General features: G+C 42.5%; 1 protein-coding gene across 4 annotated transcripts in view; it reads right to left on the bottom strand.

Annotated features, from left to right (window-relative positions):
• LOC149441456 (RNA-binding protein 7-like) overlaps positions 1-15,291 on the bottom strand; it is a 46,567-nt gene extending 31,276 nt beyond the window's left edge. Inside the window, exons 1-2 of one of the 4 annotated variants that reach the window (XM_089657311.1) lie at positions 15,123-15,291; positions 3,141-3,319 (exon numbers count right to left, since the gene is read on the bottom strand). In XM_089657311.1, the coding sequence (XP_089513437.1) occupies positions 3,141-3,230 (90 nt within the window). In that variant the 5' untranslated portion in view covers positions 3,231-3,319; positions 15,123-15,291. Of the gene's footprint in view, positions 1-3,140; positions 3,321-15,122 lie in introns of all 4 variants that reach the window. The other 3 variants (XM_089657308.1, XM_089657309.1, XM_089657310.1) reach the window with 3 other exon arrangements.
• Between the last annotated feature and the right edge of the window lie 3,641 nt (positions 15,292-18,932).

Genomic DNA, 18,932 nt, shown 5'->3' with positions numbered 1-18,932 from the left:
AGTTTTTATATAATTTTCTTTTGGTGGTATGCAATAACCATTGGTCTCTTTTTTGCTATAAAAAAGGAAACTGAACAAACCTTTCCCTTATTTTCCCACTCAAAAAAAACAAACAAAAAAAAAAAACAAAAAAAAAAAAAAAAAAAAAAACTTTCTTCATATATTTGGGCAAAACGTATTCCGCTACATTTCTTCAGAACAAAAAGTAAATAAGAGAATATTTAGACTGTGAAAATTATTTAGACTGTGAAAGGAATAGAGTCTACAAACTATGGTATAAATAATTGAAGATCGGCCTAGATGTTCTGAATGCTCATTTCATTGCCTAAAACTCACATTTAATGGGAAGTGTCCCTTGTGGTAGTGACTGCTTTCCTAGTTGAAATCTTCTGTCCCCTAACCTGTCCCATCCATCCACAAGTAGAGGTAATATTTTAGTGCTGGCGGGAAAAGGGGGTGTTAATACAGCCACTGGACCTGTTGTAGGCACTCATCAGGAGTGCCGACTATGCAAGCCCTTTTTGCCCCACCCCCCTCCTATATTCATAGAATCTTTACTATAGCTTCCATCAGTGAAAAACACTCCATGAATTGAAGAGGTGGATATTGGTATCAGGTGACACTGGTACTGGCTCGCAATCAGGACACTGGCATGGATGATGATCAGAACGCAGCTGCTTGCTCACATTGGTACTAGACGACATAGTACATGTGCTGTAGGCAATCAGGATAAAAAAACTCTCCTCTCACAGATGATCAGTACAGCAACCCTGTTAACCACTTGCCTCCAGCGGATTCACCCCCCTTCCTGACCAGACCATTTTTTATTTATTTTTTTTAAATTGCGCTCCACTACTTTAACTGACAAATGCGCGGTCTGCAACCCTGCACCCAAATGAAATTCATGTCCTTTTTTCCCCCACAAGTGGAGCTTTCGGTGACCTCTACGGTTTTTATTTTTTGTGCTATAAACAAAAAAAGACCAACAATTTAAAAAAAAATATATATATTTGACTTTTTGCTATAAAACATTCAGTAAAAAATTTTAAAAATCAAATTTTGTCATAAAGTTAGGCCAAAATGTATTCCGCTACGTCTTTGCTAAAAAAAAATAAAATAAAAAAAAAATCCCAATACAAGTAAATGAAATGGTTTACGTAAAAGTTATAGCGTCTACAAATGGAGGTAATATATACACTGGAATTTTTTTTTTTTTACACTGGTAATGGTGGCGATCAGCAGCTTATAGCTGGACTGCGGCGGGCATTCTGACACTAACTTACTGCCACTGACCAGTGCTAAAAAAAAAAAAAAAAAAAAGAGAACAGACACTGTACTAATTACACTGGGCAGGAATGGATTAACATCTGGGGCGATCAAAGGGTCAACTGTGTGCTGTTTTCTGTTTTACTAGGTTTGCTGTTTTACTATGTGTGCTGTGTGTGATTTACTATGTAACCATGCTGCTTTGTATTGCTCTGCTATGCGGAGCAAAACAAAGCAGCATGTTGGAGCTGACAGGGGAGAGATCTGTATTGTTTACCTACAGACCTCTCCTCTGTCAGTGTTCTTCAGCGATCACCAGTGGGGAATCTCTGGCCAGGACCCGGTGATTGACAGCCATAGCCGCCCCTACCCGGAAATCATGTACACACACACACACACACACACACTTTTGCACAGTCCTACTGACCTGTAGCAGTATTTGTGCTATAGGGTGGCAGGGAAGCGGTTAAGTGCACTGGCCATTCATTGTTGTCGTCCGTTTAGGTTTTTTTTGCCACATGCAGCACAAAGCATAAAAAAAAAACCAAAAAAAAAAAAAAACCACAAGAACACAAACAGCCATAAAGCCAAACACACAAGCATACAGAAGGAATACTGCTGGCTGAGTTCCATAACCCAATAAGAAGCAAAAGGAGCTCTGGAAGCACATTTTCAAACACACAGCATTTATATGGTCTTTTAACCACCTTCCGCCCGTCATATAGTAATATGACGGGCGCAAGGTGGTTCTCTCGTTCTGGGAGGATGTCATATGACGTCCTCCCATTCTCACTGCGCATGCGCGGCTCAGGGAGCGGGCAGCGCGGCAGTGCGCTGTGTCCCTCAAACACAGCGGATCACAGATCATGGAAAGAGCCGAAGATGTCGGCTCGGTTATGTGATCAGCTGTGTCCAATCACAGCTGATCACATGTAAACAGGGAAATGCCGGTTATCGGCATTTCTCTCCTCTCGAGATGTCACGCTGACAGCTCGAGAGGAGAGCCGGTAATCGGCTTTCCACGGAGGGGACACGTACACTGATCATCAGGGCACTGATGATCAGCGTGCCCTGATGATCAGTGTGGCCCCAGCAGTTCCACTTGTCAGTGTCCATCAGTGCCTCGTGCCAGTGCCCATCAGTGCCTACCAGTGCACATCAATGCCCATCTGAGCTGCCTTTCAGTGTCACCCATCAGTGCTGCCAGTGCCACCTATCAGTGCAGCCTATCAGTGCCCATCAGTGCAGCCTCATTAACGCACATCAGTGAAGGAGAAAAATCACTTATTTACAAATTTTTATAACAAAAACTAAGAAAAAACTTTTTTTTTTTTCAAAATTTTCAGTGGTTTTTGGTTTAAGAAAAAATAAAAAACCCAGACATGATTAAATACCACCAAAATAAAGTTCCAAATCCTCCAAGTCCATGATAGCAATACATACTGGAATGCAATAGGTGTGTCTATTTCGTACATCTCTTGTACGTGTGTGAATAGCTTTTAGGCAAACAAGAGCCTACTCAAATAGAAGGTAGAAGACAGAAGGAATGCTTTACAATTCAAATAGGAAAAGAAAAACATTTAAACATGAATATAAAGCCACTAGTATTGTTGTTCATTTATGTCAGCAGTTTTGTCATCTATGCCCCAATCATATTACTTACTACATGTAGGGTAACACCTATGACTGTAAGCCCTGACAAACAAATACATGGCCAGCCCTACCAATTCCATCACTATTACCCAACTGCAATTGCAGACTATTATGCTCCACATTCATGTGACTTTCACACATCTGTAATAGACCTTTGTCTAGTACAGTTTGCACATACTTTAACAAAGGAATTTAGAAACTGACAGACATGGGTTACTGACCTGTAAAAATAGCTCAAACAGCAACTCCTCTGTAGCCCTGGGATGCAAGTTCCCCACAAACAGCGTCCGGTCAGCTTGTTCAGCACCCATGTTTACAGCAGAACCACAAGAGATGCTGCCAGTAACTTGGCAACCCGATGAGAGGACAGGAAGTAGTGGGAATTTTGATGCTCACGAGGCTGTCAAGGTGGAGATAAAAGCAGCATGCAGTGACGTTATTACAATAAAGAGAAACTTTACTCAAAACTGAATAAGAAAAAAATGTACAGTTAGCAATGCATATATAAAATGCCTACTTACCTTCAAATGTAGGTTTACCAGTCTATTGTACTCTCCCCCCCCCCCCCCCGACTCTAAAGGTGGCAATGGCCAAGCAAGGTGGATGGATGATTCCCTCAGGCTGAGACATTGTATTCTGACAGCGGGACTCTGTTCAACAGAAGTTGATAAAACAATCTACTTCTGTCAAACAGGGACGACAAAACACTGACTGAAATATGGCTGGTCCCCGCTGAACTGGCCAAATTTTGTCAGTTTATGGCCAGCTTTACCTCTCTCTCTCAGCAGTCGGTGCACTTTTTTTCTCCCCGATACGCTGGATTGTGGGCGGCCCTCTCCATCCACCATTATAATGCAGGACTATTGGCCATGCATTGTACTTGATATAATCAAAGTGCTTGCGACCACTGGAGTGTCTTAGAGAAGAGGCTGAGGGACTATCACATAAAATGAAGTGAGCCTGTGAAATTGTGCATATACTTTTTACTGGTACCCTAGGCATAAACAAGCATTTAAAGTATAGGTTCACTTTTTGGAATGCTACATGTTCCACACGTATTTAGGGTGGAACATGTAACATGTCCCAGCAGCTGCAGCCCCTAATCAGTGAGTGGGGATCTTCTCCTGGTGTCTGCTGTCACTATTTGAAAGCGGTGTGGGGCTCTGCTCACATGGCTGCATCATTCATTCACAGTTTCATGTGAATGACTTGAACTACAAGTGCCATCAGGCTTTGCTGTTGACAGCTTGTAGTTCTGAATGGACTGCAGTGTTGCTGATGAGCAGCCTTGTTGTTCGTTCACAAGCCCTGCAGCTTGTAAACGGTCAGCCTGTATGCAGTACGGACTAAAAGACTTCACATCTAAATATATTCTAAAAAGGAGCATGTTTACCTTACCTGTAGCTACAAGATAAAAAAAAAACAAGTTCACTACCACTTTAAAGTGGTATTAAACCAAAATGTATTATATTGCAACATCTTAGATGTGGTGGCTACATTAGGTTTCTGTTTTAACCTGGTGATGGCCAGTAAGTCTTTTGTTTTTCAGATGCTGCTGTTCTACAGCTTGCCACCAGTTGCCCCACCACTAATTCCACTCTTGTACATTATCTCACGAAATGACACTGTTAAATGTTTTATGTGGTTCACACGAACAAGGTTCGATTTTGATGCAGTGCTGAAAATACACAGAAATAGTCAAATTCTGCACCGCATAAGTGTGAACCAGGCCTAATCAAAAATCGCACTCAGTTCACAAAGTGAGTGATACTGAACAGAGGACAACATAGTAAAAAAGTAAAATGAAGGATCAGACCTAGAGCTCTATCAGCACACCAAAGCATCCTCTCATGATGTTCACTGACTGTTAGTTTAACTGATAAGTCTCAATTTTTTTCTGAGTCTACAGAAATTGTCTTATAATTTGTTCTGCCAGTAAGTGTTCACTGGCAGACTGGCACGTTCTCACTTTTTCTGGCCCGGGCTGGCTCCAAGTCATGGGGGTCTCCTCCAGCTCCTCCCCCTTCAGTCACAGGTCTGCTGACAGCTAGCTCCTGCCCCCTCCAACGGTCATACAGAGAACTGACTGAGCAGCCACGGAGAGACCAGGTGAGCGACCAGGGGGCTTGAGGGTTAGCCCAGCTGCTTTGCACTGCAGATGTACATACGGCCCGGAGGCCTCCACATGCCTGGTGTGCCCTATGGCCTGGAACACACTCGCTCCCACGTTATTTCCACTCGCCAAAAGCCAAGAGGAAATTTTGAGGCCAGACATAGTAGAACATTGTAGCCTACAGTATATACCATAGTATCGCAGTACAGATGTACATTGGCCTCACAGAGGATCCACAAATAGATTGCATTATATAGTATCCCATCTCCCCTACCCCCACAGAGAGCACGCAGACACCCACATACAGGTATACCGCCCCCCCTTCATACACACACACGGAGCACAAACAGTCCACACCCTGGTAAGAATCTACCCATAGCACCTTGTTGTCTTCATCCGGCCTCCTCCTTCTCCACTCCCAAGAATCCTCCACCGCACAGCCTGCTGGGAGCTGTAGTCCTCCCCTTTCCGAGCACTCCACTAGAGGGCAGAGGCTACAATACTTGGATCCCCCACACCAAGCTTCCAGCTGACTGGCCTCAGTATAGAAAACAATGGAGGGACTGACTGAGCAGCCACAGAGATCGAGTGAGCAGTCCAGCTGCTTATGCACATGTGGCCCGGAGGCCCCAGGCATGCCCTATGGACTTGGACAAACCTGCCCCCACGTTATTTCCACTCGCCAAATGCGAGCATAAATTTTGAGGCCTGCTACTAGTACATTTAACACTCCCATCCCCCCCAGACTGACAATGCTGCTGTCCAAAGGTGCCCCCTGTGCTCCTTCATCCAGAGTGGGGGCACTAATACAGGAGGTGTGTTTTTGACCAGATCACCAGGTGAAAACAGAGGGGATAATCCAAATAGAAGAAAACTGATGCAGCCACCACATCTAAGGTTCACAGTATTGCAGGTGTGTGAATCGCACCAGTTGCTGCACCCAAAATGTGCTGCTCTTTAACCACCTCCCGCCCGCCATATAGTAATATGACGGGCGCAAGGTGGTTCTCTCGTTCTGGGAGGACGTAATATGACGTCCTCCCATTCTCACTGCGCATACGCGGCTCAGGGAGCGCACAGCGTGGCGATTGGCGGTGCTCTGTGTCCCTCGGACACAGCGGATCACCGTTCACGGAAAGAGCCGAAGATGTCGGCTCGGTCATGTGATCAGCTGCTCACATGTAAACAGGGAAATGTCGGTTATCGGCATTTCTCTCCTCTCGAGCGGTCACGCTGATGATCAGTGTGCCTTGATGATCAGTGTAGCCCCAGCAGTGCCTTATGTCAGTGCTCATCAGTGCCAGTACCCATCAGTACCACATCAATGCCACATCTCAGTGCCTACCAGTGCACATCAATGCCACATATCAGTGCCCATCTGAGCTGCCTTTGTGTCACCCATTGCTGCCAGTGCTGCCTAAGTGCCAGTAAGTGCCGCCTAACAGTGCCATATATCAGTGCCATGTATCAGTGCCATGTATCAGTGCCCAGTGATGCCTGTCAATGCCCATCAGTGCCACCTACCAGTGCCTCCTCATAAGTGCCCATCAGTGCAGCCTATCAGTGCCCACCAGTGCAGCCTCATTAGCGCACATCAGTGAAGGAGAAAAAATCACTTATTTACTAAATTTTGTAACAATTAAGAAAAAAAATTTTTTTTTCAAAATTTTCAGTGGTTTTTGGTTTAAGAAAAAATAAAAAACCCAGAGTTGATTAAATACCACCAAAATAAAGCTCCATCTGTCACAAAAAAATGATAAAAATTTCATATGCGTACAGTGTTGTTTGACCGCGCAATTGTCATTCAAAGTGTGATAGTGCTGAAAGCTGGAAATTGGACTGGGCAGGAAGGGGGTATAAGTGCCCTGTAGGCGTGTGGTTAAAGATCCACAGGGCTGCCATTCATTCTTAAAGGGACCCCCGTGCATCTAAAGATGCAATGCGTTTGTGATTTCCCTGCTGCTAGAGTTGAAAATGGTGCAGGAACCTTTTATCTGCATGAAACTCAGGCACAGCAGCCCATTCAAATTAATGAGCTGCAGTACCAGAGAAAACATGGCAGGATAGTGTGAACATAGCCCAATGATTGGAAAGCTGCAATACATTACAGGTTTGGTTTTAGGTTTAACACCTCTTTAAACACTAGTACTTATCCCCAAGGGGGTGAAAAAATACACACATTAAGCACCACTGCAGTGGGGGTTTGAGGGGATTAACAAACACGGATTACCAATGTGTTGGAAAGGGGAGTCATGTGCATTAAACACTGACACTAACTACTAGTGGGTGTGAGGGGTTAAACAACACTGTTATTGAGTGCCAGTGTTGGGGAAGCGATTCATATCACTGCCATCAATGCTGCAGGTGGTGGTTGTGCTCACTGACATCAATGGCTCCAGTTTGCTCTTCAGTATGACTACATTCACACCTAAGACATATGAAGAACCCCCCCCTCTCATTTTCTGGGACTTCATAGGCATGTTGATAGCAGTGTTAAAAGTTGTAACATAATCTTGAGTCTCTGCAAGCTGAGCAATTGTACTATACTTTGTGTACTGGATGCATATTATAACAATATCATTGTCCCAAAAATGTTCTTCATAGGTCTTTAGAATAGGGATGTGGCAACTATATAGGGGGCCCTCTATAGATTTTTTTCCATTCATACCTAAGCGTCATGTTTTCCAGCTTTTTTTGGATCAGAATTGCACTTTTGTGCAACTTTTGTCAGACGTTTTTCAACTAAAAGGTGTTGAGCGGTGCTTAAAAAGGGGCGGAGAGTTGCTGTTTGAGCAGAAAGCATGCAACAAAAATACTAGAAAAATATGCTCATGCTGTGTTTTTCAGGCATTTCTATTGAAGTCTATGGGGACAAAAACACTCAACTCTGCCTGAAAAATATGTACTTTGAACGACAGGCATTTTGCTACAAGAGACAGGACCCTCAGATGTCAACAAGGGCTATTGAAAACAATAATAGGTTTTTGCGTGCTGGGTGTTTTAGAGCTTTGAGCTACAAATCGCAGAGAACGCCTGGGGAAAAAAAAAAAACCAAATTGCACGATTCTCCCATCATTAGAAGTTCATTAATTTTTCAGAAAATTTCCAACATGCCTGATCACTCAAAATCTGATGGCCGCACAAAAATCAGCAATTGCTGTGACCCACTAATGGTTGAATTTCGAACAATAATGCAAAAATTATGACTTTCAACAGAAAAATTGTTTAGGATTTAACTGATGTATGACCAAACTTAAATCGGAGCTTCACCCAAAAGGGGAAGTACCGCTTTAAAGACTGGTACCCCGCTCTCCATTAAGGATTGGCACATTTGAGGAGCGGGTACTCCAAAATTGACAAGTACCCACTCTCACCTCCGCTGCTATCACCTAGGCGATCGGAAGTGGAAGTTATCCTCCCCCACCCCTCCCCATAGTCTTTTGGGACACATTACAGGTTCCAGAAGACTACAGGACAATTCAGAAAGCGCAGCACTACTCACACATTGAGCACCTGGCTGTGAAGCCACAAGCTCTCACAGCTGGGCACCCACACTGAAGATGCCAGTGGCGGGGAGAGAATATGGCCGGTGAAACCAGCCATGGTGAGGACACCGCTGGGCTGAGGGACAGGTAAGTGTCTGTCTGTATTTTAAAAGTCCGCAGCTACAGTTTTTCTTGCTGCAGACTTTTTTTTTCCTCTCTCCGGACTGAAACTCTGCTTTAGCTTAATGTTTTTTTTCCCTTTTATTTGCAGGCTGGCCCAACAGTTAATATAAAAATTCCAAAAGACAAGCATGGCAAGCCAAAACGGTTTACTTTTGTGAATTTTAAACAAGAGGAATCTGTTCCTTATGGGATGAATCTATTCTATGGGATCAAGCTTTTTGGAAGACCATTCAAACTTCAGTACAGATCAGGTAACTGATCAGTTAAAATGTTCTCTAACACAGCAGCGGCTACAGTTTCTGTGAACCGAGAAACTTAATTTTAACTTGTAGTAAACACTGCCATTGAACACATTCACTGTCTTTTTCCTTTCTTCTTTTCCTGGAATTGGTGGCAACTGCTGGTTCCCCATTCCCTATTAACCAGTTGCCGACCTGCCGCAGTGTTTTTACTGCGGCAGGGCGGCACCTCTGCACACAGCGCCGTCTTTTAACGTCGCTATGCAAAACAGGTAAGGGGCGCGCGAGACACGTGCCCACCCTACCCGTCCCGCCGATCGCGGCAGCGGGTGTCCATTACTGGGTTCTGGCGGGTCATTACCCGCCAGGGTCCCGGCGATTACCGGTAATCACTGACAGATAGCACGGCTGCAGTGTTTACACTGCAGCTCTGCTATCTGTCAGTTCAGAGCACACTGAACCTGAGAGAAGACTTTATCTCTTGGGATCAGCATTCCTGTGAAGTACACACCCCCGTCCCCTAGTAAAACACTCCCCTCACACAGTTAACCCTTTTATTACCTAAAAAAATGTTAACCCCTTCCTCCCCAGTGCCATTAGTACAGTGTCAGTGGTTTTTTTTTTTGCACTGATCACTGCATTGGTGTCACTGGGGATGTCAATGACCCCAAGTCAGTTCCCCCCCAGTGTCAAAATGTCCGCCGAAGTCCCGCCATAAGTCGCTGATCACTGCCATAAGTCGCTGATCGCCGTTCTTATTAGTATAATGAAAAAAAAAATCCCAGTATCTTTCCCGCCATTTGTAGACGCTAGAACTTTCACGTAAACCAATTAATTTACACGTAGTGGGATTATTTTTAGGCAAACATGTCGCAGAATACATTTTGGCAGAAATTTATGACAATTTGATTTTTACTGGACATGTTTTATAGCAAAAAGTCCAAAATATAGTTTTTTTTCTCAAAATTGTCAGGCTTTTTTTTTTTTAAAGCGCAAAAGACAAAAAAAAAACAAAAACAAAAAAAAAAAAAAAAACGCACGGGCGATCAAATACCACCGAAAGAAAACTCAATTTGTGGGAAAAAAGGATGTAAATTTAATTTGGCTGCAGTAATGCATGACCGCGCAATTGTCAGTTAAAGTAACACAGCGATGTAACACAAACAGCTTCTGTAACCGCTTCCTGACCGCCCTATAGCAGAAATACTACTACAGGGCGGCATGGGTGCGCAAAATCACATATATATACACGTGATTCGCGCTCCCGTGGTTTTCACGCCCCTCCCAGATAGCGTCAGATTGCCCGTCAGTACACCAGTCATCACATTTAACCCCTTGATTGCCAGAAGCACGCTCATGTACAATAAACCTCCATTGCTAGTATAGTGTCTGAACGGGTCAATATCTTTGATCAGATCAGCACTATACCAGCGTTCACATTAGTATTAAAACGCAGCGTTAGTGGGATCAGCCCCGGCACGTGCATTTAGCCCCTACGCTTACCCCCCCTTTCTCCCCCAGCAAGTGCAGTGTCAGTAGGTCACTGTCACTTGATACATTGCACACAAAACCGCAGTGGTCGCAGAATCAGGCCTGATCTCTGTTAAGCACTTGCCGGTAACTTTTGATGATTCTCATATGCAGCAGAGTGCCAGTACTAGTGCCGCGCTACCTTTTGGTGAACTGGCAAGTACCAGCGGTCTAGTACATCTTGGTATTTCACATACCTCCTTGATTTCTGGAGCTGTTTTTCACGGAATATCTGTATGCGTTGATTGTGGATCAAAGCAATTTATATGCATAACAATTTATCCCTGCCAACCCAAATTCAAACCTTGCCAGACCATTCTCATGGAAACTCATTACGGTTTTCGAATTTACATTTTTTTTTGGGCCTAACCCTCAACATGGGCATTACTAGAAGAAATGAATTGCGGTTGCATTAGTCCGCAGACCCGATTCATCATATGCCGTGTTCTCTGCTGCCATGGCCAGGCATAGATATGAGAGTATATTGTGTTTTATGCATTTCAATGACAATACACTCTGTCATCCTCGGGTTAACCCTGAATTTGATTGGCTCCACAAAATTCAGCCCCTCGCAAATCACCTTAACCAAAAATTTGCAGATGTCTATATTCCCCAGCAAAACATCTGCGTTGATGAGTCCTTCATTAATTTTTCTGGCCGCCTTGCATTCAAACAATTTCTCCCCTGCAAGCGTGCCAGATATGGGGTCAAGATGTAGAAGACCTGTGAGAGGACAACAGGCTATACTTATAAGTTTTGGATTTAGGGAGGGAAAAGATAGTCACGTGGAGCCCCCCGGATGCCCAGACTACATTGGGAGTAGTGGCAAGATAGTTTGGGACTTGGTGTCATCCTTTTTCTATACGGAGTACCACTTATATGTGGACAATTTTTATTCAAGCGTGCCTCTATTTAGACATTTGTTCAATCATGGAACTGGCGCTTGTGGAAAAGTGTGACCTAATTTGTGCCCACCATTAGAAGTGGGTGGATGCAGGGTGGTATATTCTAATGGTGGGCATACCACACTTTTTCTGGCAGAGATTTCTTCTCATTTTTTCATTCAGTCCACAGGCTGCATACAAAGAAAAAAAAAAAAAAAAAAAAAAAGAGAACATAGTATATATACCAAACAAGGACCAGCGATGTACTGGTACATCACTGGACTTTGAATTAGCTAATTAGCTGCAGGATTGCTTTTACAAGCAGCAGGAGATGATGCCCCCCTCCCCCGCTGCCTTCCACGGCCTTCTCAGGCAGTCTCGTGCCATCAGGGGAACCTGAGAATGCAGCCGATGTTTCTACCAGCTGATCATACAGCTGATTGGAGACCAGAGTGGTGCCAATCATCTCTATAGTCTAAGAATTTGGAAGCTACAAGCATTTAATCACTTCAGTTTCTCAGGATATAAACAGCGCCATTTGTAAATTGGGAAAGCATCTGATCACACCGATTTTGGTTTGATTAGATAATGTAAGGGCAGAGGAGATATCCAGAGTCTGATAAACCCCAGATTTCTCAAAAAAGAATATATAACAATGCCCATTGAAGTTATAGGGGATATTTGCATTCCCTGTTATAGCATTAAAAGTGCAAAAAAAATAAAAATAAGGTACAACGTAAAAATAATAATAAAAGATCAAATTGCCCCTCCCATGCACGCACACCTCTGTGCGCAAGCCTTGACCCTGTGATGGTATGTAAACAGCGGTTGCACCATGCATGTGGGGTATTGCCGTGAACGTCAGATCAAGGGCAGTAATTCTAACACTAGACCTCCTCTGTAAATCTAAAATGATAGCTTTTAAAGCGTTACCTATGGATATTAAAAATGTTTGCAGTTTGTCACCATTGCACAGGGCATGCGCAGTTTTAAATTATGTCATTTTTGGTATCTATTTACTCGGCATACCATTATCTTTTATATTTTACCAAATAATTTGCCAATATATTGTGTTTTTGTGCATTAAAGGAAAAAAAAGTGTATTTTTTAAAAAGAAATTGCATTTGAAAAATCGCTGCACGAGTACTATGTGCCATAAAAAATTGTAGTACCCGGCATTTTATTCACTAGGGTGTCTGCTTTAAAAAATATATGTTTGGGGGTTTAAATTAATTTCCTAGCAAAAAATACAGATTTTTTTTCAGGTGAACAAAAAGTGTCAGAAAAGGCTTGGTCTTCAGGTGGTTAGAAGAGTGAGTGATATGTGGCATAAACTTCTAATGCTGGGCATAGAATGCCCCCACCCCCCAAAATGACCCCTTTTTGGAAAGTAGACACCCCAAACTATTTGCCGAGAGGCATGTTGAATCAACAGAAGAATTTTTTTTACATGTTTTTGAAAAATTACAAATTTTTTTTTTTTTGTTTTTTTTAAACAAAATTGTCACTTAAATGATTTATTGCTCACACATGCCATGGGTATTTGTGGAATTACTCCCCAAAATACATTCTGCTATTTCTCCCAAGTATGGGGGTACCACATGTGAGAAACGTTTTGGCAGTCTAGCCAAGCACAGGACCCCAAAATCCAATAAGCACCTTCAGGCTTTTAAAGGGCTTTATTTCCTCATTACACTTCCTGACTACCTATCACAGTTTCGGAGGCCCTGAAATGCCAGGATAGCACCTAACCCTCCCAAATGACCCCTTTTTGGAAAGTAGACATCCCAAGAAATTTGATAAGAAGCATGGGAGTATTTTTCAGATCTTGTTTGTTGCCACAAGTTTTTGGAAAATGAAGAAAGAAAACAAAAACATATTTTTTCTTTTCCTTATATTTCAAAACCTTAACCGCAGGATCGAGGGACAGGCGAGTGGCTTTTTTTTTTTTTTTTTTAACTCAGCAGCTACAGTTTTTGTACTTCTGACTTTTTTCTTGCAGTGTGACTGGAACTCCACTTTAAGTGTGAAAGTAGCTGGACTCAGGCATAGGCTAGGCTCATACCTGTGCGATTTTCAGAAGCATGGGACTGCGCGTTTTTTCCACGTTTCTGCTCATCACTCACATGACAGCTCACACACTTGAATTGGTTGCCTTACGTGTAACAAAGAAGTTGACCTTGTTCTTTTTCACTACATGTTTTGATGTGTTTGCAGCACATTTGCCAACAAAACGCACAACTGCTACCTGCACTTCGGGTGTGATTATCAATGATACCACAAGCACAACACGTGTTTGCAATGTGCTTTCTGGAAATGGCAGGTGTGATCTGAGCAGTGTGGCTGACTCCCAACTGCATTTTTTAATGACATAGCATGGATAATTTACTGACGAGGAACATTTTTTACTGACAACCTGAAAAATTACATTAACCACTTGCCCTCCAGAGGATTTACCCCCCCACCCCTTCCTGACCAGGCCATTTTTTGCTTTATGGCGCTGCGTTACTTTAAACTGACAATTCCGCAGTCATGCAACACTGTACATACATGAAATTTAATATCATTGTTGCCCACAAATAGAGCTTTCTTTTCGCTATATTTCATTACCTCTGTTTTTCATTTTTTTGTGCTATAAACAAAAAAAGGACTGAAATTTTTAGAAGAAAAAAAAAAAATATATATATATATATATATTTTTTACTTTTTGCTATAAAACATATTGAGAAAATATATTTTTAAAAATCCAGTTTCTTCATAAATTTCGGCCAAAATGTATTCTGCTACATGTCTTTGCAATAAAAAGAAAAATACCAATATGTATAAATTAATTGGTTTATGTGAAAGTTACAGCGTCTACAAATGGCGGTATATATACTGGAACTTTTTCTACCAGTAATGGCGGTGATTAGCAACTTAAAGCGGGACTGCAGCAGACATTCTGACACGGGGGAAAACTGACTGCCACTGACATCTCCAGTGACACTAACAGTGTTCAGTGCGAATAAAAAGCACTGACACTGTACTTATGACACTGGGCAGCAAGGGGTTAACATCTAGGGCGATCAAAGGGTTAACTGTATGTGCTATGTGTGTTTTACTAGAGAAACATGCTGCTGTGCAGAGAGAGACCTGTGTTGTTTACAGATCGGTGATCGATTCTCCAGCGGCATCCGGTGATTGACATCCATAACCGCCAATGGCGGCGCAGGTAGTGTGGCACGCGCGCCCCCAAGCCAGAAATGCAAATCACTTATATGCACGAGTTTGTGCAGCCTTGTAGCAGTATTTCTGATACAGGGAGGCAGGCAAGTGTTTAAAAATTAAGAGTCAATATTTCAACAGTCTAAACAGAATACGGACAATACCCCAGACAAGTAATCCGCCTGGTTTACATAGAAAAGTCAGTTACCAGCCCCCAAGACTGACAATTGAAAAGTCACGTGTTTACAACCTGTCCACAGACGTACCGAGTGTTGGCAGCCCTGCAGCTGGGCCGGAAAACACACAGCACAGGCCATTCATTCTGACTGGGTCACCTAACAAGGCCAGGTCCCTGCACCCAGCGATATAGTGTGGCCCTCGGGGAGAGTTTGGGGCCCCCCATTATATCGAAGCTGACCACCTGTGGTCTACAGTCTGTGTACGTACAGATATAGGGCAGAAGCAGGGAAGGGACAATACACTGACAGAAGAGAGGACCCCATTCCACACACTGAGCCAGGAAGAGGAAACCTATTACACCTCCAGAGCCAGGAGCTCGGCCTACCTTCCCTCTTCTATCTGTGCGGGAGGACGGGCTCTGTTCTATCACCCGAGTGTGCCCGGTACAGCCCGCTCTCCGTCCGCTCACCGAGCACAGCACCAGCGCTTTCCTTCCCCTCCACTGTCGCTCACACACCGGAACACGGCGAGGAGGATAGGCCAACTAACCGGAAACTATGGCACGAACTCAAGCCAATCAGACTTCGGAGAATTCACCGGCTGACAGCTTCTATTGGTCCATGTTTGTGAGAGGCTCGGATTGGTCCACACCTATGTGACGTCAGGCCTCTACAAGAACTCACACTTGTCCTGCACGGGGTGGGCGGAGATTGTTGGATGGAATCTGTTTTACACCGGCAATGAGATGGCGAGGGGGGTGGCTGCAGGGATGTTATATCGCACAGGCAAAGCACAATAAGGCCTTTTTCACACGGGCGGTCCGTATTTTTGTTTTTCATCTGTTCGTTTACTGCATACCCATGTATTTCTATGGACTAGCGGATGTAAACAGATGATTATCTGTTTACGTCCGTTAATGTCCGCATCCATTAACATCTGCTTTTTTTTAACACAAGAAAACCCTATTTTAGAAATGTAACAGATGTAAACAGACAAAAACAGATGTAAACTGACAAAAAAAATGTAAACTGATGAAAAATGGATGTGTTGTGACTGAACTGATGAAAAAAACGGAACGCCTGTGTGAAAGGGGCCTATTTTTCTTCCTTTTAAAAAAACAACGGATGGAAAATGGATGTAAACAGGCAAGAAACGGATTAAACAGCTGTAAATGGATGAAAAACGGAAATGGATGGAAAATTAATGTAAATGGACGCAAATGAATGTAAACTGACAAAAATGGATGTAAACAGACAAAAACGGATGTAAATGGACAAAAAATGAATGTAAATGGCCAAAAATGGATGTAAACAGACAAAAATGAATGAAAGTAGATGTAAATGGATGTAAACAGATGAAAAACAGATGTAAATGGATGAAAACGGACAAAAAAACAGATGAAAATGGATGTAAATGGACGAAAATAGATAAAAAAACGGATGTAAACAGATGGAAAACTAATGAAAATAGTTGTAAACTGACAAAAACAGATGTAGATGGATGAAAACGGATGTAAATCAATGTAAACTGCCTGCAAGGTCCCTCTGCTCAAGAAAGCACATGTCCAGGCCCATCTGAAGTTTGCCACTGAACATCTGAATGACGCAGAGGAGGACTGGTTGAAAGTGTTGTGGTCAGATGAGACCAAAATCGAGCTCTTTGGCATCAACTCGACTCACCGTGTTTGGAGGAGGAGGAATGCTGCCTATGACCCCAAGAACACCATCCCAACTGTCAAACATGGTGGTGGAAACATTCTGTTTTGAGGGTGTTTTTCTGCTAAGGGGACAGGACAACTGCACCGCATCAAAAGGGACGATTGAACGGGGCAATGTACCATCAAATCTTGGGGGAGAACCTTCTTCTCTCAGCCAGGGCATTGAAAATGGGTCGTGGATGGGTGTTCCAGCATGACAATGACCCAAAACAAACGGCCAAGGCAACAAAGGAGAGGCTCAAGAAGAAGCACATTAAGGTCCTGGAGTGGCCTAGCCAGTCTCCAGACCTTAATCCGATTGAAAATCTGTGGAGGGAGCTGAAAGTTCGAGTTGCCAAATGTCAGCCACCAAACCTTAATGACTTGGAGAGGATCTGCCAAGAGGAGTGGGCCAAAATCCCTCCTGAGATGTGTGCAAACCTGGTGGACAACTACAGAAAACATCTGACCTCTGTGATTGCCAACAAGGGATTTGCTACCAAGTACTAAGTCATGTTTCATGAAGGGGATCAAATACCTATTTCCCTCATGAACATGCAAATCAGTGCATAATTTGTTAGACATGCATTTCTTTCCAATTTTTGTTGCTATTCTCTCTGTATTACAATACACCTACCATTCGATTGTGAGTGGGCAAACATTTCTTTGTGAATGTGCAAACATTCAAAATCAGCAGGGGGTCAAATATTTGTTTTCTTCACTGTATAGTAAACTGAAAGTTAGTCCTAAATTTAGGCCAAAATGTATTCTGCTACATGTCTTTGGTAAAAAAAAATCCCAATAAGTCTATATTGATTGCTTTGTGTGAAAGTTATAGCGTCTACAAACTATGGTATAGATACTGCAATTTACACCATTTTTTGCTATACAGCGCTGCACTAGTTTAACTGACAATTGCACAGTCATGCAAAGCTGTACCCAAATGAAATTTATGTCCTTTCCTTCACACAAATAGAGCTTTCTTTCGGTGATATTTGTTCACCTGTGTGCTTTTTATTTTTTGTGCTACACACAAAAAAATACCCAAATTTTGAAAAAAACATTTTTTTTAAAAAAAAAAAACAATACTTTCTCATTTCTGTCATTAAAAATATCCAAAAAACTCAAATTTCATCATAAATTTAGGCCAAAATGTGTTCTGCTACATATTTGTGGTAAAAAATCCCAATAAGTGTATATTTATTGCTTTGTGAAAGTTATAGCATCTACAAACTATGGTATAGATACTTTGAAATTTACACAGCTTTTACTTTCTGACTGCCTATCACATTTCTTGAGGTGCTAAAATACCAGGATAGTACAAACACCCCCAAATGACCCCTTTCCAGAAAGTAGACATTCTAAGCTAACTGCTGAGAGGCATATTGAGTACATGGAAGATTTATTTTTTTCCACAAGTTTTTGAAAAATGACAAAAACATTTTTTTTTACACAAAGATGTCACTTAAATGATATATTGCTCACAAAAGCCATGCGTATATGTGGAATTTCACCCCAAAATGCATTCTGTTACTTCTACCCAGTATGGGGATACCACATGTGTGAGACTTTGTGGGAGCCTAGCCACATACAGGAGCCTGAAATCCACTGACCTCTTTGAAAGCCTAAAGGTGCGTAACTCCCCCTTTCACTTCCTCACTACGTATAACAGTTTCAGAGGCCCTGAAATGCCAGGATAGCACCCTCCCCCCCCCCAAATGACCCCTTTTTGGAAAGTAGACACCCCAAGGAATTTAAAAAGAGGCATGGTGAGTATTTTTCAGATCTCATGTTTTCTCACAAGGTTTTGAAATATAAAAATGGGTCATTTTTTTTTTTGGGGGGGGGGGTGTTTGGTGCTATCCTGGAATTTTAGGGCCTCCGAAACTGTGATAGGTAGTCAGGAAGTGTAATGAGGAAATAAAGCCCTTTATAAGCCTGAAGGTGCTTATTGGATTTTGGGGTCCTGTACTTGGCTAGACTGCCAAAACGTCTCTCACATACCCCCATACTCGGCAGAAGTAGCAGAATGTATTTTGGGGAGTAATTCCACATATACCTATGGCATGTGTGAGCAATAAATTATTTAAGTGACGATTTTGTGTAAAAATGTTTTGGTTTTTTTTTGTCATTTTCCAAAAACTTGTGGTAAAAAAATAAATTCTATTGACTCAAAATGCCTCTCAGCAAATAGTTTGGGGTGTCTACTTTCCAAAAAGGGTTCATTTTGGGGGGTGGGGGCATTTTATGCTCAGCATTAGAAGTTTATGCCATACATCATTCACTATTCTAACCACCTGAAGACCAAGCCTTTGTGACACTTTTTGTTCACATGAAAAAAATCAGTATTTTTGCTAGGAAATTAATTTGAACCCCCAAACATTAAATATTTTTTTAAAGCAGACACCCTAATGAATAAAATGGTGGGTGCTGCAATTTTGTATGTCAGATAATACTCGCGCAGCGATTTTTCAAACGCAATTTTTAAAAAAAATATAT

The sequence above is a fragment of the Staurois parvus genome, unplaced genomic scaffold (genome assembly GCF_062004578.1).
Source record: "Staurois parvus isolate SC_StPar_1 unplaced genomic scaffold, SC_StPar_1.0 ptg000981l, whole genome shotgun sequence".
Lineage (NCBI taxonomy): Eukaryota > Metazoa > Chordata > Amphibia > Anura > Ranidae > Staurois > Staurois parvus.
The sequence above is the reverse complement of the archived record's forward strand: the minus strand, read 5'-3'. Positions and strand labels throughout refer to the sequence as shown.